The 24,983-nt window shown below is 32.3% G+C and overlaps 1 protein-coding gene across 3 annotated transcripts in view; it reads left to right on the top strand.

Annotated features, from left to right (window-relative positions):
- Positions 1 to 24,983, top strand: part of LOC136969644 (homeobox protein OTX2-A-like) — a 40,390-nt gene that overhangs the window by 4,090 nt on the left and 11,317 nt on the right. For all 3 annotated transcript variants that reach the window (XM_067263914.1, XM_067263912.1, XM_067263913.1), the window contains one exon: positions 11,453 to 11,772. In XM_067263914.1, coding sequence (XP_067120015.1) covers positions 11,679 to 11,772 — 94 coding nt within the window. In that variant the 5' untranslated portion in view covers positions 11,453 to 11,678. The remainder of the gene's footprint in view (positions 1 to 11,452; positions 11,773 to 24,983) is intronic.

Here is a 24,983-nt window from a genome sequence, read left to right as displayed (position 1 = left end):
ACCGTGCAGTCGGAAGGGGAAGAGAAGAACACCATTCGGCAAATGGAACCGGGCCAATTATAACCCGGGTTAGTAGTACGTCGGCTTTATATAGGCTGCGGGAATTAAAGAAGGGGAAAAAGTTATTATGATTATTACCGGAGCCATTCTTTGGTTTTAAAGAATCGCTGACAGACGGCCAAACAGAGACGTACGTTATGTGCAAATAGCATCGGTATAGGTAACGCCTATATCGCAATCTCCACCCCTCGGCTCGTGCCTAGGTGAACTCATTGTCGATGTCCCACATCTCGAACCAATAGGATGCTGGCAACTCGGCATCCTCGTTATCTTGGTTACCAAGGAAACCGTCTCCAGTCGGGAGGAGGAGCAAATATCGTTACAACAAGGAATTCTGGGTATAAGAAAATGGATGACGCTTTCGACTGTGCCTACCATGGGGTGGATCTTATCTCTTAAAGGGTTTTTCAAAGAAAATTGCAATACCACAAACGTTTTTATGGGATTTTAGTCTTATCTTTCCTCAAGTGGGTGTTGTAACGATTGGTTTTTAAGAAGAAAACATGCCTCACTGTCAGGGATTTTAGTAAGAACACTGTGGCTACCGCACCGTACGAAAAAAACGATTTCTAATGAGCTTGGCTAAGCTAGCGATCGTTAAATCAGATTTATTTGATCATTACTCGTATAAGAGGACAAACAGTACACAGATGATCATCTGTTTGCTTCTGTTATCCTCGGTTCGACCGGGTTATTTGTCTGCCGGATTATACTATAGTGTTTATTCACCTTCACTCCCCCTTCATTTAAGATTCCTTAACACTTTTCCTAGTTTTATTTAGAAGCGTTTGGAAGAACACCAAAAAGAGAAAGTCGTCATTGAAAGGATCATTGATCCACGTCGACCCGACTGATGAAAGCATCGGAACTCGGGCGCATTTGACGGTGGATGCTTCGTTTCAATGGATACCCCACCGTTTCCCATTGATAGCAAACTAGTACACGCAGTAATTGCACTGATGCCATCTGGACACTGTGTGCCGTTTCCGGATTAAAATGTATCCTCCAACCGCCACTCTTTCTTCTTCTGTTTTTAGAAGCGACTGGTCGGAACCAGTTTCGGCTCCATTGTAGCCATTGTTAAGACGGGTCTACACCGCTTAAATTTGCAAATATTCTCTCTTCGGTCTCTTAGTCTTCAAAAACCATTCAGACATTCGACTTGCAACAACTAAACACTCACAAATTTAGCCACTTTCTTATCTCCTTATACCTGAACTAGCAAAGCAAGACGGCTGCAACAAAGCAAAGGAAGAATGAAGTCTAAATTAGATCTAGTCGCTCTTCAATCACGACTTAAGCAAAATTGTAGGCCTAAATAAATTAATTTTGCGTGAATAAATTTATTAAAAATCTCATTTTTTTCAGAATGAAAAAATGATCTAATTAGCTAAGTTCTTTTTTTACAAGGGGAATACAATTAAGTTGAGATCGCGTCGATTAAACAAGAAGATACGGGAGGAAACACTGTACAGTACTTATCGTCTTCTTCTTTAATCGGAAATATGAAACGATAGGATAGCTTTCCTTTAAAAAAACATAAAAAAGGCAATTTTTCCCTTTTTTATGTATAAAATTCAAATATTCTCTACCGTAAAGAATAAATTTCATCTCGTCTTCGAGAGTTTTGTATCTTGGCTATTTATTTAAATATTGTTCAGAAACGTGAAAGTTAACGTTTTAAGCATTGCAACGGAATGTAAGGACCTCGACGACGAGCATTAAAAGGCACGGAACGGGCACTTAAAACGGGAAATATATATATATAGGACTTTTGTAAAATAGTGCAAGTTATCACGAGTGGAGAAAGGCGAGAATGAAAAAGAGTGGCGACGATGTGTGCTCGGAATCATTATAAATCACACAAAAGCACTTAATATATTTTATGTAAATAGTCTCGCCCCCATCTGTCGTGTTCACACAGATTCGAGTGTCGCCGAGAGTTTCCCAGAGCGGGATTCAGTCAATCGTGCTTTGCTGCGTGGTCTTCCACAGAATCTTCCTTCGTTTCCAGTAGGATAGGCTTTCTAGCATTACTTACAGACTTTAAGGTAAAAGAGACTTTACAGAATTATTCATCCCGCATATATTTGCTTTTTTTATTTAATTCGATACTTAAAATTTTTATATGTTTTTATAAAGCTTATAATTAAGCCAAGGGAATTTTTCCAGTAAATTAATTAATATGATTGTTAAAGTATCGATTCATGCCATTAATAACTTGTTAAGAACTGTAAAAACGAATAATTTGTTGAAGAAACCTTTCTGGCTTGACCCTTAAAGCCTCGATCATATAAAAATGATTCTTTTTTAAACCTAATTTTAATAAATGAGTGGATAACTTTCGGTCACTTGCCCTTTTTCAGAGTAATTAGCGAGCTTTTACTCTAGTCAAATCGGTTTATTTCTTATTTTTCTAAATAATTATATTATGACTCGATTTTAGTCATTTTTATGTTTGTGTTCATGGCATAAAAATTCATAATTTCACTTTAAGGCGATTGTTTCTAGCAAAAGACTCTTTTGTAGTCTTGTGAATTTGTTTATATTATCCAAGCTATCAAAGCTTTAATTCGTGTTATATTCCACTTTAAAATGCAGAATAAGTTAATAATGAAGTTAAAGTAATTTTTTTTAAAGTTTTTAACTTTATAAATTTGCTGTATAAACAGTAAAAGAATAAACGATCTTACCTCCCCTAGGCCCTTTAAGTTGCGAAGAGTCTAACCGGCATCGCAGCCATAACAACAATCTACTACAATTAGAATGAAAGGAAGCAGTAAAATTAGGAGAGCGGAGGGCGAAAGGCCTTTATGAAGAGAATCCATTAGGCCTAGTAGAAATGACGAATAAAAAAAAAAGGCCTCCGAGAAGCGGATGTATCAACAGTACTTGAGCATAGGAAGTCTTTATGAATTTATGAATTCACTGCGAGTGCGACATGGCTGCCTGGCCTACCCTATTGACACAGCGGCTCTCGGCACTGTAATTCACGATTTCTGTCAAATATTTGCCTTACTCTCGTCAATCCGCCACAAAGCGCCACAATTATGCAAGCCACCGGGGCACTCGAACACGACAATTGCATTTCCAGAATGACTCTAGCGATGCTACTAACGTCGTCTGTCATAAAGTCACTTCTTGATGGCTTCGGGCTAGCTTACGTCAGATGGGGTGGACCTGTTGGCAAAGAGGAAAAAAATAATGGATGATGTTATATGGAGGATATACTATATTGTCTTTGTTAGTTGCTCTTAAGATACGGATCTTCTTCTTCCACCGAATACGCTTAGAAACACTCACAGCTAGTTAAAGGCAATTCCTATCACAACGTTTAAATTTCGTCTTTTCGGAGATTTCCAATGATAATCGTTAGAATCGCATCTAAGTTTCCGAATAAAAAAACAAGGCTGTTCGAGCGATGCTCTTTCTATATATAATATCAATATTATAGTATTTAATTCCTTATACAGTACTCGAATTTTATTCTTACATAATAAATTCTATAAAATAATTATTAATTTGAATATATTTAAAACTTAAAGGTGATAAAACCTATACGCGTTCAACACAATTATAAGAGAATTCAGTATAAAAGGAAGTTATATTATTTAAGAAATAATATCAGCGTTAGAATAGGAATAATGCCTTTTTTTAATCCAAAGAAGATAAAATATGTAAGAGGAAGATGTATAAAAACAATCAGAGTTTTGTGCTGAAGAGAGAAGTGAGAAAGAGAGGATGATAAGTGATGCTGCACCATCCACCATCTTAAAATTCCACCTCTGGAAAAACAGCAATTCCGATCAATATTTTTGATCTTTTCTGTTGAAGTCTTGTTCTTCGAAATGTCAGTTTTCGATTCTCCAGAAAAATTTTACTTGTATTTTTCTAACAGCAACATATTCACGAGATAAATCGTTAATTATACTTAAATATATTTGTTTGCAGATTATTGATTTGTATAAGAATACGTCCAAAAATAGTTGATATTTGTAAATCTACATGTTTTGACTTTTTAATATTTTTATTGATATATTTTAATTAGATTTCTTTCAAAGTTTCTTTTAAATATTCGAACGTTTATTAGATTTTAAACGGTATTTTGTTTTCTGCGGAATTAATTAGCGAATTTAATGCTCTCTCCTTTGGGAATTCAGAATTTTGGAGATAAAAATAATTTTAGTGGGGAAAAAAAAGAACTTGCTCATTTATTTTAGACTAGTTTTAAATGAATTAAAAATTTAAGCAACTTTATCTCGCTATCTTGTTATCGGGTAGTGAAAAACGGATATTGGTGCCGCGTTTAACTAAATACATCGATTCTACGTCAGATAAAAATCATTTATCACATATTTTATGACTTGAGCTAAATATTTATGGAGTTCCCACATACAGAAGTCGCTTCCAAGTCGAAAATGTATAGGCTCCTAAGTTGGACCGGCTCCGTACTACTGTTCTAAGAGGTTTGTAATTCAGACCCCCTAGCTACTAGTAAATAGCCGCTATTGTATGTACTGCCATTTTCTTCTCCTTATCAAAGGAAGCCGCTGTTTCAGAGATATTTCTCAGCATTGGTTTGTGGACCAGTGAATCTGTCAGTTCGAGTAGGATCTTTAACTAAAATCCCCTTTCCTACCGACTTTGTGCTGCTGAGCAGAATAATTGTTTTAACGTATCCTGTAAGGCACCGTTCAGCCACACCTGTGTCGTTTCAATAGGTGTTGCTTGTCTCCTTCTGTTACACTCTACCATTTTTCCACTCCCTACATTCGTCCAGAAGATCTGAAAAAAAGATTACATCCTGCGATTGTCGAGTTTTAAATTATTGATTACTTTCTAAGAATCAATCTTCACAATTCTACACTCTTCTTTGATCGTCTTCTTTCTTATATTTACATTTCTCTCTTCGTCAATTTCTTCAATTTTAGTCATTAGCAAATTTAATCTTTATCTACGTTCGAGCCGCTTATTTTTATCACTTGCATTAAACGTGAAATTTATTCTAATGAATGCTACGGTAAAATTACAATAATAATTACTTTGACAAAATATTATTTTTACTGTAAATGTACTGTTATTTACAGTACATTTACAGTATTTAATGTGTTACAAGTAAATGATTGTAAATTTACTGTAAAAACAAAGGGGGTTATTTGTTTTGAGAAAATGAAGTAAATGAAGCGAAAGCAAGCAAGGTCATTTTCTTTCACTTTATTTGCTCGATGGAATTTTTCGTTGAGGAATTCTTTTAAATGAGTTAAGAAATGTAAAAAGTTTAGGGGTTAAGCCTTTTAGTTTTATTCATTTTGACCAATTAATGGCTAAAATACATTTGTTTCCCGCTGTGTTACAGCAAAAGGCAAATTAACTGACTTACATCTCTTGTATAATGTAAAATGTTATTTAGAAATCTTTAAATTGTTTAATTTAACTGAAGATGAATATTTTATCGAAGGAAATAAAGAATTAAAGATAAAAAAACGGATGATTTAATCTATCACTTGTTCTATTACTTGCTACATATGCAAATATAACGTATAGGTGTACACTACATATATATTCACATATAAAATATAATAAATAAAATAAAAATTGAATTCTTTTAATTGAATTTTTTTTAAAAAAGTAATAATTTTTTCCGTTTTCTATCCGTTAATTTATACGTTTAATTCAAATTTACATAAATAAAATGCACATTATTCTCTCCGGCCTAAATGCCTTCAATGAGCTTCCTTTAACAGATTTTTCAAATATAGTTTATATTTAAAATGGCATTATTATTTTTATTTTTTCATTTTCTAACCGTTATTGAGTTTTAATTAAAATAGGAATTGTCGATTAGTTCGATTTCTTCAGTTAAAATGTCAAAACCGTCTTTCCATTGTATTCACTAATTAGAGCAATTAAAGAACTTGAGAGATAAGAACGAGTTTGTACAGTACAGTCCTCATTTAGATAATGGATTCTGAGAATTGCTTGTCTGTCAACGGCATTGCCCATAGCTCGCATTTGACTTACTTGTTATTGTAAAATAATTATTTTACAAAGTTTTTGACCTAGAGAAAATACTAAATCCAAGGATAAATTTTCTCTCGCAAGTAAAATAAGATGGAAATATTATTGCTATATTTTATTTAACCGTCTTCTAAGCTGCAGTGTAAGAAGAAGAGAAGCTTATTTTATTCTTCTAATTTTTCTATTTTCAATTTAAAACGTTTCCGAAGACCGTCAAACTCCGTAGGAAATTTTTACACGTTTTATCAATATTTAATGACGAAAAGACGTTTAAAATCCAAAAACTGTGACATATATTTAATCAATTAAATCAGTTAATCTTGTTTCAATAATCCTTAGAAGTATTCCCATACAATTTAAATCTGATCAAGCTGAAAATAAAGCGAACAAAATAGCAGCATTTCATTGTACGCGTGGAGAATATAGTTTACTGTACTTACTTATTCACTAATATGATTATACTTAAACTATATAATTATCTAATTTTTCAATAAATTAGGTTCTTTATGTCGGCTATTTTATATACTTTATTATTTTTTTAACCGATTAAATATTGTACATCGATAGGCGCCACTCAATTTTTCAAAGCTCCGAATCTAAGAACAGACATTTTTTTATGATACGGGATTAAGAAAGTTTTGTTTTGCATTTTCCTTCCTTAATAATTCAGTTAAAGCTGTCTTCGAATGGATAGAATTCTCTCAATCTCTCTTTAAAAATTGGTAGACTATATAGTAACATGTTCCTTTTTTAAACAGATTGCTACGTTTTGATTAATTTTTAATCGAATAAACTCATATTAATCTTCTCTATCTTATTGATAAAAGTTATCAATAAATTTTTTACACAGTCGATATTATAAAATTAAAATAATAAATAAGAAAGTTACACATCTTCTAAAGAAATTTCTGGCTTATCTGTAAACTTTTATTCTTAAAGACTTATCTATTTTGATACCATTTAGCTTCGTTTAAATAATAAATTTTTCCGTAACGTTTAAGTAATCCTAAATATAACAATATACAGAAAATATTTCAATAGAATAAAATATAATCTTGCAATCTTGTTGCTAGATATAAAATCTAATCCTTTAAATAGTAATGATGTTAAACGGTTATCTCTTCTATCTAATACAAATATAAAAAATCAAAGGAAAATGATTTAAATAATGTTGAATTTCCCAAATAATAGTAAAATTCAAATTCAGATCTACTTGTTTAAATAATATCGTTTTCGTAAAATTAGTTATTGTAATACTTTTATTATAACTAAACAAATGTACGAAGCAATTCGAGCGAAGGTAGGAAATATTCTTTAATATCTATTGCGTGCAGCTGTTAAAAGTTATTCATTTAAATATTTGCCAACGTAAAAAAAGTAAAATGTCAATTATATTAATGAGACGATTGCTGTTTTTCTTTCTTATTTTTTTATTTTTTTTTATAAAGGAACAAATAAGTCTATGTAAGTTTAAAGAATAACCTTTCAATCTCATCTCGGAGGGATTCTTAAGTCAGTATTAATATAGAAAAATAAATATAAACAATCCGGAATTAGTTAAATATAATCGTTTGAATCGACCGGTGAAAAAACTACACGTTTATGTAGAATTATTCTTTTTTCCTCCCTTTTTTTTAATCTTTCATCAAGAAGCAAATATATCGAAGGTAAATTTTTAAATAAGCCCGACTTTTTCATCTTTACGGTTAGGTCTACAAACGTACAGTACATTGTCGAAAGTTATCTCCGAATTCAAAAATACAAAAGAAATAATAAAAAAAATAATGTAAAAATCGGGAATTGTTTAAGTCTGTCATTCTCTTCAGACGGAAGCGCATTTAACAAATCGACGTTTTTTCACTATTTGTACCTTTACATGCGAGTTAGTTTTTAATGAGATTTGCACATTTGAAGGACCATCAAAACGTAATGAAGGACAAGGTAGGAGGAGGTTGAGATGGGAGATTCATCGATGCAGAAACGGAGAGAAAAGATTAGTACCAAATGGGTAGCAACTTAGGAAGAAATATGCCGACACTAAGACAGAAAGAAATAAGCTTCTTTTGAATCTCGGTGTTGGTGTCTCTTGTGTGTGAGAGAAAAGAAACATTGCCCATATTCTGTCTCCTAATCTTCTTTCCACTTTACTAAGCTTATAAGTGACGTCTGGATTTTTTCCATATTATACTACAGAAATTGTCGACTTGGTATTTCGTCGATTTTTACGTGACGAATGTGTTTCTATTTACACACTTTTCCATTTTTATTTCTTTTTTTCCCTTCTATTCTTTTTTGTTTTAGCGGCTTATATATAATGCCGGCGATATCCCGAATTTTATAAAATGCATGCTTACCTTTTAACGAATAAAACTAACGCCCGTAGAACTTAAAACTTATGAAAAAAGACTACATTTTCGTATGGAGAATATTCTTCACCCGTCTTACCTGATAGACTGTTCTCTCGTCTTTAAGACATGGCATCAGGCCTATAGATTTTTGATCCTGGCAGAAGAGTCGATGAAACGTTGTTACTCGAAAATTTGAAATCCGGTGTGAAGTTCCAAGCTTTATTATTTTAAAATAGGCGAGGTGAACCGGACAGGATGTGCTTAATTAATGTATCGAACGATATTTCATATCGTTAGTCAATGGAAAAGTATACGGCATCCTATTATCTAGTTTAAACCAGAAACATTTATCTTTATAGTAATGAGATGCGATAGATAAGCAATGACATGAAATATTATTTTAATAAATGCTATTTTAAATAATGTTTGTTTTGATACAATTATCAGATCTATTTATACAGAATTCGTACGGAGGATCTATGATATTAATCCTCTTTTCAAATCCACACGTCAAAGTGTGCTTACATTGTTGAATATACAAGGTAATAAAGATTTTGTGGGGGCAAAAAGGAAAGGAAACTAAATGTTGTGAATGGAATGATACATTTTAAAATTCTTTTTTATTTTTGGAGGATTTTTAGCGTAAATAATTTCTTAATTACTATGGGAGAAAGTGAAGTGTGTTCAATTGATGTCTCTTTTCGGCTTACAGCAGTTTTCAACTCTTTCGAAACACTGAACAAGTTCACAGAAGTTGTAAAAATCCTAAGGCGTTCTCACTACAGGAGCAGATGGTTCCACCTTAGGTTAACAGAGATCCGTCCTGTGATAAGTAGCCCTCCTGTTTGTCAAAGTTGTAACTGTTGCACTTGGGGACATATTTGTCAAGAGTGTAATTACTGAAGGGTCGGGGATTCTATGACAATACCCTATCTACTTGTTGATCGGTGGGTGTGCATCACCAGGTGTGATAGCTCTTACCATTATATGCCTTTTAGCGACATTATTGAGAACAATGTCGTTCGGAAAACTGTCTATCATGCCGCCACGTGTTAGTGCTTCCTTTTGTTCCTAACACTCCTTGCCTCGAGGTATCAGCAACCAAATTAGTTGAAAGTTCGGTTATTATCGACTTGCCACCAAGTTTTGTCCTTCGGAGTTAATAAAGCTTCACTGAGACCTTCCTTTTTAAATATACTGTATTTTGAATTTGAATATTTACAATTATCTTAACTTTAAATAAATAAACATTTTTTGGTAAATTTGGTAGAAGGATAATCTTTTCCCCCCTTTTGCCTTCCTTATTTTTCATTTTTATGGCTTCTAAGTTTATTTTGTTTTTCTGTAATGGATCGTGAAAGAACTTCTAATCACTTTCTTAATTAGTGATGGTCTATTAGACATTCCGTCGAGTTTCTAATTTGAAGTCAAGTCAATAGCAGAGATAATTGGAGTAATACTGAGACTAACTTTCATAGGTTAATCTGGATCAAACGGGAACAGTAGAGATTGTTAGTTAGGCTACTCGACATACTTATTTTGTCCTAAACAAGGCGATCTTTTAAGATAGCCGAGTTGACGTAGACCATAATTTAAAAAAACGGCATTAAACTCGTTAACTCTTACAGATGAGAAAATCTATGTTCCCCTTATTCGATCTATCAGAAAGAGTGAAATAAATTAGACTGGCCGTTGTAGACTGGCCACAAAACAGTTTACACGCATTAAATTAGCGCTAAAAGACGGTCTAAATCTCTTAATCCAACTTGTTCCAATATCTGTAAACCCAACAGGGCTTCATTCACTATACGACCGCTTTTCCCGCTTCGGGGCAAAGCGATATTTATACCAAGATTATATAGGATAATCCTTCTTTAAGTAAGTGAGTAAAACTGGTTATCCGTTGTTAAACGATTTGTTTCACTCTAAAGTTAAGTAAGTTAAGATGTTAAACATATTAAATTCTACAGCACCACTTCCATTCTAAATTCCGTCATTTTTAACACATTGTTTAGTAAAGCAAGTTAATCCGAACAAAATTAGATTAACGTTAGCTAAACTGAGTGATGTTACGTTGTTTTAAATCACGAACGTTTCTAGTGGTGATTCAATTGATGTTAAGTAAATGAAAGAGATCGAGGAGGGAATATTGTAGCCTATAGACTATAGGAAAGGACGTAACCGCAAAATTTTATTATTTTAGTCGTTCGAAAATGTGGAATTATCTATCGTAGAAATATTTAAGATGTAGGAAATTTGTAGAGGCGATTCGAACTTTTAAGTTCAGAAAGCGTAAAAGAGGAAAATAATTGTATAAATTAGAGCGAGGTAGTCCGAAACAAAAGATTACGTGTCTCAGTTGTTAATATGGTTATCGGAGTTGCCCGAGTGCAAGCGTTGACCAGAAAAACCGACCTTAGACACAATCATCCAGGCAGATACTGCTTGTTACCGAGTCTTTTCTGTATATCCTTGTCGTTTATTGATCTGCTAGTGGTCCAAACCGATAACGCCAGTAGCTGAACTACAATATTTTATTAATTGATTGAGTGATACAGCTTATCGCAAGAAGCCAGAACGATGGAGAGTTAAAAGACGAAATAAAAATATGGCCAAATGGTTGAATACTACTATCAGTCTGCTGGATGTTACGCTTCTTTTGTCTTTAGCCAGGACGTTATCCAATAGGAAGTTACGTAGTAACCGCCCGTCTACTATAGGCTAAACAAATTTGAAGTAAGGCGGCCGTCATTGGACGAGAGCGCTGGGGGTAGGCGTGGCCTAGTTTGCTGACGTTGGAGCTGTAGAGTGCGTCGTACCCTTAACGGCTACACTCGGAACGGAATAAACCCCCTGCTTGTATCAGCAGCGGACTTGGTTAGTGTCGATGACGGGACGCAACAAACACATTAAATTGCGGTGATATTTTTTCTAGCTCGATCCAAAACACAGAACGATAGCACAAACACACAAAACAGTGCTCCCAGTTTTTTTGTAACATTTTTTTTACCATTTCTTTCATTAAGATTTGTGTCTTGAGAAGTCGCAAAACTGTGGCCTAACTTTGAAGAAGTGCAGGGCCGTGGGAGCGCTGGGGACAGTTATAGCCCTGCACTCACCGGATTTCTATCCTACCGCTCTGCACCAGGTCAGCAACTTCACCAGAATCCGGGCACGGTGGCCTTCCAACCGACTTCGCCGAATTGTCCAGCATTTACTACTCCGGGCGCCCAGTCTACCAGCACATCAGGAATGGCATACCTCAAGTCACCACCATATGCTGTGAACGGCATAGGATTGGGATCCACGGGCGTTGACCTTCTACATCCCACAGTGGGCTATCCTGGTAAGCTGCTTACAGTCTTTTTTTTTTCTACCTCCCCCTTCTTTTCCTTTCTCTGGCTCTGGTACTAAGCCCACCTATCAAGGAATCGGTCGGCTTAAAGGCTACTTGAGATCGTGAGCTTCTCTTCCTGAGCATACAAGGCCTGAGATAGGAAGTCCGTGTCCTGAGTAATAAAGCCGATTACCTATACTCCCTTCGGTTGACGGATGTTATACGATTGGGGAAGAATAATTGTGGCTGACTGAGTAATCTAATACATCATTGAATGAAGGTTTGGAATTAGGGTAAACACTATTTGAATTGAATGACCTGAGCTCCTAATCCCAGTTTATTCGTCCTGTTTTTTCTTACTGCCCCCCTCTTTTGCTTCATTCTTTTGAGTGTGCGTTGGAAGGCTAATGCCACTTAAGCACACGATATCCGATAAGGTGTCTTAACTCTAATCACACGAATCTCTGAGCTTTATTGGCTAACATGTAAATCCCTCTTGATGCTGTTCAGTTATTTATTGGACAAGATACCCATATAAAGGGTAGAATCTGTACTTTAAACAGACATCGCTACTTGTGTTCGGATACTATCGGTGTTTCTGTGGTGAGTTTTTATTTCTGTTTTGATATTTCTCGGAAGATGTCTAACACCTGTGACATTTTCTAGGCTAGACACCTGCAGTTCTAAGGGACGAGTACCCCCGCGGTGTACATTCGGCATCGGGGTGACCGTAGGGGGTTTCGACTGACGTCATTCTCTGACAATGTACTGCATACTTCTTCTAACTGTTAAATATTTCTTATAAGTGCTTATGTTCCATAAGGTGTTTTCTGACCGAATTTGCCGGGTTCTGCGTTTATTTTGGATGTCTAGCGCCAACGGTTAACGCTCGGAGTCCGTCGATTCCCCACTCGTGGTATAATTACAGCCACTCCACCGACACTAGCAGTCTACTTAACCCCTAAGTCGCTTCATTACGTTTTATTAACTTAACAAGAATCGGATAATTTATTAATATCCGGTTTTTATTTCAATTTTCTTTCGTTCTATCGTTCGGTAATCGCCATTTTACCTTCTTCCTTAGTTTATCGTTAGAATATTTCATTTAAGATAGCTTCGTTTTATCATATTGATATAGGCCTATAAATTTCGAAATATTTTACCAAAATTCAACACGAAAATCGCGAGATCCGGTTGTGTTTGTAGGCAGATGAAGAGACCTTTGTTGTTTGTATTCAGTTATAAATTTCCAACGGCCTAAGAGTAACGTGTAAGATTTAAAGGCTAGGTACAATTGAAAATATATTTGGTATTGTCGAGTACAACTCTTAAGCACGGAAATGGTCAAATTGAATAATATTTTAACAATCAGGCTCATGTTGCGGTTGTATAGGTTTCGGCAAGCTTCTAACTTCCTTAGCCGAACAATACCATCAAATCTGTCTTCTTCAAAGACGGAAAGGCGGAAGGCGTGATGCAGGCCTACATATACCAAAGAGAACAACTTTGTTTGAACGCCTTTAAAGGCAGGTGAGAACGCTGGTCCTTATTTGAACAGTCCTTTCGTCGTCACTACTTTATACTACACCGGCTCCTTGTATATAAGAAGTGTTAGGAAGGCATTCTACTTCCATTCTCAATACCGAGTACCCAAATGTGGTTTACCGAGAGACAAGAGGGCCCTCTATTGCTAGGCGGGAAATTACTGTGTACAAAACACATGTATCCGCTCTCGGTAACGTTTAATAGGCGATCGTTAGACTAAATCGCCATTGATCTATAGGAAATAAGGCTCTCTTTTGGTATCCTAGTAGCCATGATTAATTTAACTCCGGGCCACGTGGGTGATTTGATTAGATTTTGCTTTTGTAGCGGTGACCCGACTGATTCGATAAACGCCCTTCAGTGTCGGGATGATGTAGCCTCGACGATACACAGACAGATAAGTTTGTTTAAGGATTTGAAAGATCTTTACTAGATTAAACGACTCTGTAATTGATATAACCTAAGTTCCACCATTTCTCATATTAAAATTTAATTACTCGATGGTAACGACTCTATTTTTAGTGCTGGGATGTCAGTTTACGCTCGGGCCTAGGCCGGATAAGTTATTTTCGAAATTTATTCGCGGTATCGCCGTTAAGAGATAGAAAGTTTGGAGCTGGAGAAAGGCTTGAAATTCTACGCATGAAAACATTATTGGCCTAAGGATATGCAAAACGGATGCACGCATAAACGCGCGGCCTATTATCAACAGAGATTGTGCCCACAGCGCGTTTAACTTTTATTTCTACTCTTCATCGATAAAACACGCATTAACATATATATTTGCGTTTTCAACACTTAAAAAACAAGTCCGGCTTTTATATTTGAACATAATAACGCCTATATACAGTTACCTAATTAATAGGCCTAAAAGTGCAGAGATTAAAAAAGCCATTAAAGTCATTCCGACATCGTTTAAACTAAGCTTGTTTCGTTGTATTACCTTAGGATAAAAAAAGAAAGTCGTTTTATTTCATATTAAGTTTTTTAATTTGGAATTTCATTCATAATAACTAGGTTACTCAAATAGTAAATGTTTTAATCCTGTTCATTGCACGATGAAGCTTAATGGGATTAAAATGGATTAGTTGCCGCCAACTATAGATAAGTAGCATTTTTAATGGTGATGTTTGGAATGTCCGGTGGTTTCGGTTTCCAGGTTTAGATTCGCGATTAGTTTCAACTAAAGATTTTTAATAACATTTATCTAATACAATAACAAAGGCTAGGTTTTGACTACGTAAGAAAAACAATGGCCAATCAGCGTATTTCGAACGACCGCCGTCAATTCTCTTAGGAACGAACGAGCTGGGAAAAATTTTAACTCGCGTTGTGGAGCGACAAAAACTGCTTGTGAAACTTAAAAACACGATTCTTTCTATACACGCAGTTGAAATACATACAGCGAAAAGGCAAGATAATCGGATTTCGTAACTTTCCTGTTTTTTGGCCTAATGTGAAAGTTGGCAAAGCGTGCTCGTTCGGGGACGGAATATTTAGATCGCATGGGAACTGAACCTGAACTTTTATTAAGAAAATAAAATCCTACGTTAAACTGTTGTAAAATAAATTCTAGGCTCAGCTAAGTTGCTGCTTTCTTTAATATCTCGCAGATTTTTTACTACGTAAGTGAGAAAATGAATAGAAATCGGCTTTTTGGTTTTTGCTCTTCTATCGACAGCGATTTTGCCTGAAACTTATGTCTATTCGTTTCTTTGTTTTTAGTCTAACCAATTCGATCCCAAACGGGCAATCGGGTCTTTCTAGCTTATCCACAACATTTCTGCTACTCGCAGCCAGACCTATTATATTGTTTTATGCGTCTATGGCTGAAAATAAAAGGTTTCGTCCACTTTAAAATCTGTTTATCTAAACTCGCCAGTCCAAATAAGCATGAACTAAGTTAAGCTTCCGTCTTTATTCAACTTTCCAAGTCTATAAAGACATAGACCTAATCTATTAGAAAGATTTTTATCTTAAGATGCAAATTAATCAATGTCAAAAATACAAAAGATAGCCCGGCAAAAATTATCCGATTCATCATTACAGTCAGAGGCATATTACCTTTATACTTAGCCTAAGGCCTTTGTAACCTAATGATGATTAATGATTAATGATATTTTGCGGTGGGAGTGTTGAAATCAAACGTTTCGACACTTCTCAGCACGAAATAGATAGATCGGGCTAGGTTAACCAATAGCAATTATCTTAAGCGGCCTGTCAAAGTTTAAATGGGATGATTTTTGTTACGTCTTACGAATTTTCATCTTTATACGGATGATTATCATTCCTGCTTTAGTAAAAATGTTTATTAATCAAGATTTTCTTCCAATTGACACTGTTAAATAATGTTTCACTAGCAACTTTCAACCTATCTTTAGCTTAGGCCTATATCTATTGATCAGGCGTTTTTTCCCTACCTATTTTGTTTGTAGCTACATGACACGTTCGTATGCGTGCAACTCTTACAAAACTGATAAAATCATTAGATTTATACAAATTATTCAATACTTTTTATATCTGACGTTAGCTACAATCCAACGAACCTAGTTGCAACTTTCGTTCTTTATTGCAAACCATTTACATCGACGACATATTTATTTGCAAAAGAAAGCCACCAACTTTATTTCGGTTACGATACACGAATTTTATTTTAAAGACTCCATAAATATTACTTTAACTAACATATTCTTTTTCTCGACTCGATAATTGAACCATTAATATAGTACTAATCTATGTAAACGATATACTTAAAACGTAATTAATATATAGGATTATTTTTATATAAATTAAGTTTGTTTATCTATTTTAGATTGTTAGTTAGTTACGAATATATCAGGTTTTATTATTTTCTTTTATTTAACACGATTTCTCTTGCCACATTCGTAAGCTGAATCCAAATGTTGGATAGACAACAGACGTAACCATGTCTAAATGAGTAGCATCCGGACTCATAAAATGGATATGTTTAAACTAAGGCAGCTTTAAAAAGAAATAATTGAATAAATTTTTCTATATAATTTCCAAATTGAACATTGCTTATTCGAAGATTTAGGTCAAAAATTGGCAACGTTTCTAAGAACAAAAAATCTATAAATCTTCGAAATGAAATTAATATCTCGTATTCTATTCTCTCGAAGAATGAATAGGAAATTTATATGCGTGTTTTATTATGATTAACAGAATTACAGGCCAATGACCTTAAAAGAGAGATGAATTTAAGGATAGATTCAATACACTGCTTTTGATTGAGGTCCGTTAATATTATTTTTGAAATAAGAAGGAAGAAAAAGGTTAGCAAGAATTGTGATTCTGACTTTTTTAGTAATATGAATTTTTTTAAGATCTTAATTGTTGCTTGGTATTTATAATCCTCTTATAAGAGATTATAACTGTTAAATAGTTTCAAGAGACAGGATAGTTTATACGATTTCTTAACTTTTTTATATCTAAGGTGTAACGGAATAAAAATCAACAGAATAAAAATGTTTGTTTATGAAAAACAGCAGTTATGCAAAAATATCACGATCAACAATTTCTTCTCCACTTCGGCGTATGCTGTTATTAATCATCTAATTATTTATCTGAGTGGTTTTCAGTTTAATTATCACGTGTTTGATCGGATGGAATCCTCCAATATGTCTACTTTATAACGTTTGATATTTATTAAACTTTTAAATTTCCATTTGATATACAGAATTGTAATCGAGTTAATTCTAATTTTAATTCTCGAAAAGAAAATTTTGACAAGGATATAAATTTCTTGTCAACTTAATTGATTATCTTCTGAATACGACCAACGTATGGCTGAAATGTCTCATTTTCTATTTCTAATTTTAGTTTTATACACGACAATAATAATTTTTAAAAGCTGAGAGAAAATATATACGCTTATATTAATACATCAAATATGTTTTATTGTTTTAAACTAAATGTATAATAACTCTAGTCGAGAGTTAATCGATTATCTCGAATTATAGTCCTTTGGTTCATTATCGCAGTCATCACCTATCAACAATGAACTCGTTTATCTCGTTTATTATATCTAAACTAAGAATAGATGTCTGTAATCATATTCTATTCCTGAAAACACTAAATTAGGCTGTGGTTATTGAGAAAAACTCGGGTTTCATTTTTTCTGTTATTTCTATACGAGCGTTTAACGTGTGTGATTAACCCTTAACTACAGAATTGGCTTCCAATTTTGCCTACAACGTATTAAAACGGTTAATTTGTAATTTACAAATGAATTTGCAATACTATTATAACGCAGAATACTTTTGATTATGACTTAATTAGTTTATCATATATTGTTAGAGTGTTTTCTTTAATTAATTTTTGTACAGTACATAAATGCGCTTTTATCGTAGTTAAACGTAAAATTTTCATTAAAGAAATATAAGATCGCATCCAAAACATAATTCATAAACATAACACATACATATTTATAATTAACATGGTTGCATTAGCAGTTATAATGCGAATTTGCTATTTTAGAAGTTTTAATGCCGACTGAACGGATTCGTAACTAATGATCTTCTGTTAAAAGTTTCTAAAAGAGCTTAAGAACATTTCTTGAAGGATTTCAATGTTTCATCTGTATTAAATAACAATTATCGATCTTTAAAATTACACGTGGCTTATACAATTTAGTGTTAAAGTTACGTTCATCAATCATTTCGAAATGTTATAATTTTTGTATAAAATAGAACACGATATAAATTCTTTCATTTTCCACGAATTAATTTGAATATAAGTCAGTAGTAAATTTATAACGTTTATTTTTTAAATTTTTTTTTAATTAAAAACGTTAAAAACGTTATATAGCTTACTGCATGGCTTTTAATGCAGATACTAAAAATTCAACTGCTTTCACAATGAAATTTAGAATTAATTCTGTAAATCTGTGCTATATTTTTAAGATTATAGATTAATTAAGATATATTTTCATTGTATAATTTAAAAATGAATGTCTTTAAATGACCTATTTTTATACACTTTGTAAAGATGGAGCCGAAGAATAGTGCTTATTCGTGGCATCGCTAGAATACTTTCAATGGTTTAAATATAGCAAGGCGTAAAGGTTAAATTGAAAAGAAAACTTTATCAGGCACGTTTACATAGAACATAAACATAACTTTACGTGATGTTTTACCCAATAGTTTGTATTTTATAACAAGACAGGTTGTTTTATTTTACCTAAGTTGCCTTCAGCTTGGCTTCAGGCAAGTTTTGAGCATCTGCTCGCTTTCATGGGCGATACTTAAATTTTTAGGGATTTGTTGAATTTAAAATTTATACCAGCTTGAAAGTATGTCTATAACTGAAAATTAAAAATAGAAAAAAATTTTCTCTCGACTTCCGATCAATCAAAAAAGAATAAGAGAAAAGAACTCCGTGTATCTTGCTCTCCAAATCCTATCTAAATTTATTTTGGCCTCACCAAATAAGAAGATAAGAAGAAAAATAAACAATTTAGATGTACTGTACATTTATGGGTAGGCCAAGATACATTACCGAATCTAAGATTGTATTTGAGAAATTGTATACTTTTACAACTTTCTTCAGCGAAGAACCGAATGTATTTTTGACGAGCTTTCATTAAACGAATTCTCTTTTATATGTAAGCTTACTGATTTTTATGTACAAAATATTTAGGAATATTTATTTTATCTATCAATATACAATCGGCCATATTCACTAAAGGTTCGACGATTTAAGCTTATGCAAAGTATATTAAATAAATTAATATCCTAAACGTATATTTACATTAATTTGCTATTAACTAATTGCAGGCTAAAGTGCAGATAAATATACAAATAATTAAACGATATTATATTCTGTTTATCGAAACTTTGAATTGCAATCGCTTCGAACTTCAAGCAACACCTATGTAAAACGTGGTGGAATGATTTAGTGTAAAACTACAACTGTTCGAATAATTTATAATTATCAAATTAATAATTAGAATAGATTACTTATGTCACAAGCTATATAAAAATCCCTCCTATGATTTATAATAGTATGGAAGAACTGACATGTTTTCTCCACAGTGGTCGCATTTTGCAGTAAGTAATAGCCTATATAAAGCGAAGGGAAAACATAAAAATCCACTAAAATAAAGGAAGCCGTATCTCTTAAGGCTGCTTGTAGAACAGCAAAAATAATTTTATAATACTTGAAGGCATTCGGAATTGGAGAGAAAACCGTGAAAATGTTCATTTGCATAACAGTGGCGTGCAGAGAAAAGAATAAGTGCTAATTGGGTCAATAAATTGCATGGTGGGACCACGCCTCGTTGGTAGGCTACTCAACATATCTGGCAGTTAGTGCGCTCCTCCCAAGCGGTAGCACTTATAATTACAGTTGCTGCTTGGCCTTTCATGGCAGCTGGAGGATTACGTTGGGCTGCAGATGGCGGCTGTTCTTCCTGCAGACAATACAGTCTGCCAGGTAAGGTCCACGAAGGAGGTTCTGTTCTTTGCCATGGCAGGATTCCCGTATGGGGACTAATCCTCTGACGCCGTTTCTATTATTAATAAATATTTCACCATATCCACACTGTAAGGGAGAGTTAGAGGATTAACTAGTTGAACAAAAGTTGGGGCCAGATTAAAGACCACGTTAGTCTTGTGAAATAAAAAAGAAAGTCGGTATTCACAGAGCAGAAAATGGAATTTTTTTTTTTTCTCCCGACCACCACGAAAGCACTACTGGACTTGAGAAACCTAAAAAAAGACACCTGCACACTTTTAAAAGAGAAGGATTTAGTCCCTGACATCTTTTCTGTGGCATTAAAGCTGTCACCATCTATGCTAAGCCAGTTATTTGAATCCGTTTGCCCATTCGCTTGTGGAAGAAAACAGTCTTTGTGTAACTATATTGAATAGATATACACAACTAGTACATTTTTCCTAGTGTTGTTGATGTCTTCGTATTTGAGACTCGTTTATTGCTATGAGTAAACCTATTAGTTGCGGGGTGTGGACGGATCAGTTTGCAGTTTTCTCTAACCGCTAATCCACTGTTGCTTGCCAGTTATCTTGCTTAAACGATTGTTTTAGAAGCTGACACAGTCAAAACACACTTTTGTTTATTCACATCGCAGGAGGCTGTCAAATGTCATTCTACATTCGGACATCTGGGTCCGATTTCAACATGTGGCTGACATATTTACGTATATCCGATGAGTACAATAATAAACTTTTTATAGTTTGTGCTTCATTATTGCAATTCAACAATTAAACATAAACACTACATTTTTCACCTGCGGAGCTCAAATTCAGGATTATTTCATGATATAGAAGTGCTCTTTAAGGGAAAACTATGACATCTTTATTTATTCTCGACGAATAAAGTTACTAATTTATGAATTACAGACTGAAAAAAATACATTGAAAAATACTGTACTGTATTTTATATGCGAACACAAAGCCTTTGTCAGAATTATAGGCCTTTGAGCTACGAATAAAATCGAAATCATGGACGTAGAAGTAAAAGAACAGAAGAAATTCATAATTTTTGCAATAATATTATTTTAAAATTAAAACATTTACGAGTATTTGTGGTAAATGTTATGCCATTATTTTATTTAAACAGGAAAGTTTATTTATTTCAAGGTGAAAGTATAAACAATTTTTAAATATCTTGTATAATTTTGATAAAATTTCGATTTGTCAACGATATTCTATTGTTCCTTAAAAAAATCATTGGTGTAAATACGTAAATCAATAAGGAAAATTCATTAAAATTTAGAAAAAATAAATATATAATTGTATATATTTGGGATTTCCAATTCAAAAAAATTTATAATTATGATTTATGTTATATTGTACAGATTATCTTTAAGTTTTATCATTATATTAAAGCTGCAATAACGCACAAACAAGAGAAACAAAACTATTAAAAGCTATAACTAACTCGTGAGAAGGAAATAATTTTAACTAATTCTGCAATTATTATTAGAATTGACAAAGCAAATCGTTACGCTGAAGTTTATTTTTTAAAATGAAATTATAATATATAAAATACAATACAAGTAAAGTAAAATGTATACTTGCGATATTTTAGATGAAACCTTAGATTATTCGTTGCCTACGAAACGTTTGTACTGTACGTTTGTCTGTACTTAGAAAAAAAAAAAAAATATATATATATATATATACATGACGTTTAAACGAAACATACAATAGAGCTTAAAATATATCTACATTTAAATTATTTAAATATTTTTAAGCATTTCTATATATAGTCGGATTAAAGAACACTTACTTACCTTTGGTGATTTAAAAAGTTACTTCCTAAACCAAACAAGCGATATCAATTCTTTTTTTTTAACATTGGAATATCGATTTGTTTCCTTTCGTTTTATTAAAAATTTAACTTAAAAAACATTTTAAATCATTTATTTTTAATACACTTTAACAATTTTAAAACTTTTACTACATATTTTTAAGAAATTAAGCACTTAATAACACCGTAAGATTGTAAAAATTCGCCGAAAAATGGTGATATTTCTTCATAGTTTTCAACGAATAAACGATATTAATACAACTTCTTAACATCAAAATGTTTATTTTATTACAATGTAACGAGAAATATAATTTTTATTGTTTAGAAGTAGGCAGAGCGGAAATATATTTCTATAGAGGAACGACGCACGCCCATTTCATAAAATATCTCAATGTAAATATACTTGAATAAGTTACGATTTGTTATAAATAAACATATATATGTGTATATAAAAACTGTAAATTTTAATTATATTAAATAATATACTTATTTAATTCAATTATATCTTCCGTGTTATGAATTATGAATTAACATAGCCTATGTTTTATGCATAAAATCTTGATAAGTAGAAGCGAATAAGAAATTTCCATAATTATTGATTATAATAAATTCGAGATTTTCTTACAGCAGCGCGAATGATATTTTGCAATTATATAAGAAAGTTCTGGCCGAAAACTACGAAGTTTTTTTTGATATAATCAATAATTTATTAATATATTCAAATATTCGAGGTATCTTGGGGTAGAACATTCATTCTTTGCATCTTCTTTATCATTTCTAAAACTTCCTTCTGTAACATTTCCATGGAAAATTAGTAATCATATTGAAAAAAATTTGGAAATTTTTGTGTAGAAAATAGTTTTTTTTATTTACTATTTTGTGGATTTATATTTTTCACGATATTTTCTATTTCAGATTATTTATGAAATAGGAAAGACAAAGAAATGTTTTCTCTAAATAGTGATCAATATTTAGAAATTCATAAAATTTGGAATATCTTTAAACTTCTTAAAACAAAATAAAATTTAAAAAATGAAGACAGATGATCTTACATTCAAAGTAAGAATAAATAATATTTTTAATAAAAATAAATTATTTTGTATTAAATTATAATATCGTGAATTTAGAATTTCGCATTATGAAGTAGACAATTTCCATTATAATTCTATATTAAAAAGTAGTTTTATCCATATTATTTCTACGCAATTATAAAATTAATTATCGAATTTTACAATAGAAAATGGTTAATTAGATCTTTGGAAACTATTCATATCTATTGTTACATCCAAATAAAAGGTTTAAGGCTATGGCTTCTTATATCGAGTGTTAGTAAAATACGTATAACTTTCTCGAATATAAAAGGGATGTAATGAAAAGAAAACTTATCGACGTATTCCAATGATATAAAATTTTATTGTATTTTTCTTCTATGATCCATGGCATGGTTAGTATAAGGAGAATGTGTAGTAATGCTAGAAGAATAATCTGTGATACTTTAAAATGAATATATTTTGTAAGATGCTCTCTATTCATTGTTATTTCCATTCTTTATCAACCGAAAAATTTACCTGATGCTTATATATTGTTATTTTTTGAATCTCCCATCGCTTCTATTGCATTAGAAAGGCTTCCAAGTCAACATGAATCAATATTTTAAAATCGGATATTGTCACGAACTCGTCTCTATATAATTATAACGTATACTTTTAATTGTAAAGCTTTTAATTAATAAATTAACTGTGAATTAAAGATGTATATTAACTTAAACTATTCTAAATAAATTCGAATAGTTAGGTCAATGGCAGAAGGGAAAAGAACGGTTTAGACCATAAAAATACTTAATCTGTAAATTGTTAGATTTATTTGAAATTTTGTTTCTATTTTTCTTTACCTATATTTAGTTTTATAGTGTTTATAAGAAGATTTACCTAAAATTATAGGTCTACATAAATTTATATTGATTTATAGGAGCCATTTTTTGTTCATATTTTCCTTGTGATTCTTTGACTGAATTATCTTTAAACGTTTCAGCTACCGTTGCATTTCGTTTTGTCCCGCATGAACTCTCCATAATTTGTTTAATCTATGATATATATTAAGGAATATCTATAGAAAAAAAATATATATAATTTACGATCAATACATCTTATAGATGTAATCAATTTTTTTAAAAATATTTTTCCTTTGACGTCTATCGTTTTCTGTTTTTGATGGTGGTTGAATAATCCCAAATAATTGATTAATAATTTTGATTTTTTAAAATATGTTTATAACAGTTTTTCCCTTTCTTTCTCACCTGGAAAAGATATTATTAATAATTTAAAAATAAAAACTACTTTTAATTTATTTAGAAAACACTTTAAAAAATTCGTGTTTAAATATCTTAAAATAGAAATAAATTGTTTAAAATTATCCTGTAAAAATAAAAAAAAAATTTCTCGTTTAATCATAGTAACTCAACAAGTCAGGGATTTTGGCTTATAACTGAATGAATTTATATTTAAATTTAATAATATTAGGTTAATAATTACATAGCAAAGAAGGGTAATAAGCTATTATTAAACTAATCCAGATTGATGAATTGATCTACCAATTAAGAATAAAAAACTTTCCTGTTACACCCCTCTCAAACGAAAATTGAAAACGAAACGTGATCATTAATAAGACAAGCTGTAGTTGGATTCGCTGTAAAAAAAATCAACTGCGCTTCCGATATTCTGTCGTTTTATATACTGAAATTTTAAATATTAGATTTTTTTATTGTATATCATAAAATACAATAAGCTGGAAATATATTTTGTTATTTCTCAATCGGATTTTTCTTTGACGTATCAACTTATGATGGATCGTCTTTTGATTTCCCTCCTGTTTTTTTTCCTACATTGGAATTTATATCTAATCAGGCATAACAGTATCTGTCAATCTCGAATTTAAAACTGATAACATTAATCAATAACGCTCTAACAGGAAACAAATTCAATTTAAATATGCGTAAAATCGATACGATTGTTCGGAAAAGTAAATAATAGAAGAGAAAACAAAAATTTCTAATCTTATTTCCTGTCTTCGATGGATTATGTCTAATCATTTGTCGTGGAGCAAATTAACCAAATCGTATATATATATATGCAAACATATAATTACGTGGCATTTATTAATCCGTGAAAAAAATCAAGTAATTGCTGGGAAATAGGCTAAATACTAAAGCCTTGAATCCAATCTTCTTCGAAGAGGAAGTGGGCAAAACTGGACCTATAAATCAATAAATCGATTACTGTTATGACAATGTCATCTACCAATCCGATGGGATAAATAGAATCTACATTCGGCTTATGGGATTTACCTAATTTAAATTAAAGAAATTCTCGAATTTAAACCAAGAA

The sequence above is a fragment of the Centruroides vittatus genome, unplaced genomic scaffold (assembly GCF_030686945.1).
Source record: "Centruroides vittatus isolate TY-2023 unplaced genomic scaffold, ASM3068694v2 contig_18, whole genome shotgun sequence".
In the NCBI taxonomy this organism is placed as follows: domain Eukaryota; kingdom Metazoa; phylum Arthropoda; class Arachnida; order Scorpiones; family Buthidae; genus Centruroides; species Centruroides vittatus.
The sequence above is the reverse complement of the archived record's forward strand: the minus strand, read 5'-3'. Positions and strand labels throughout refer to the sequence as shown.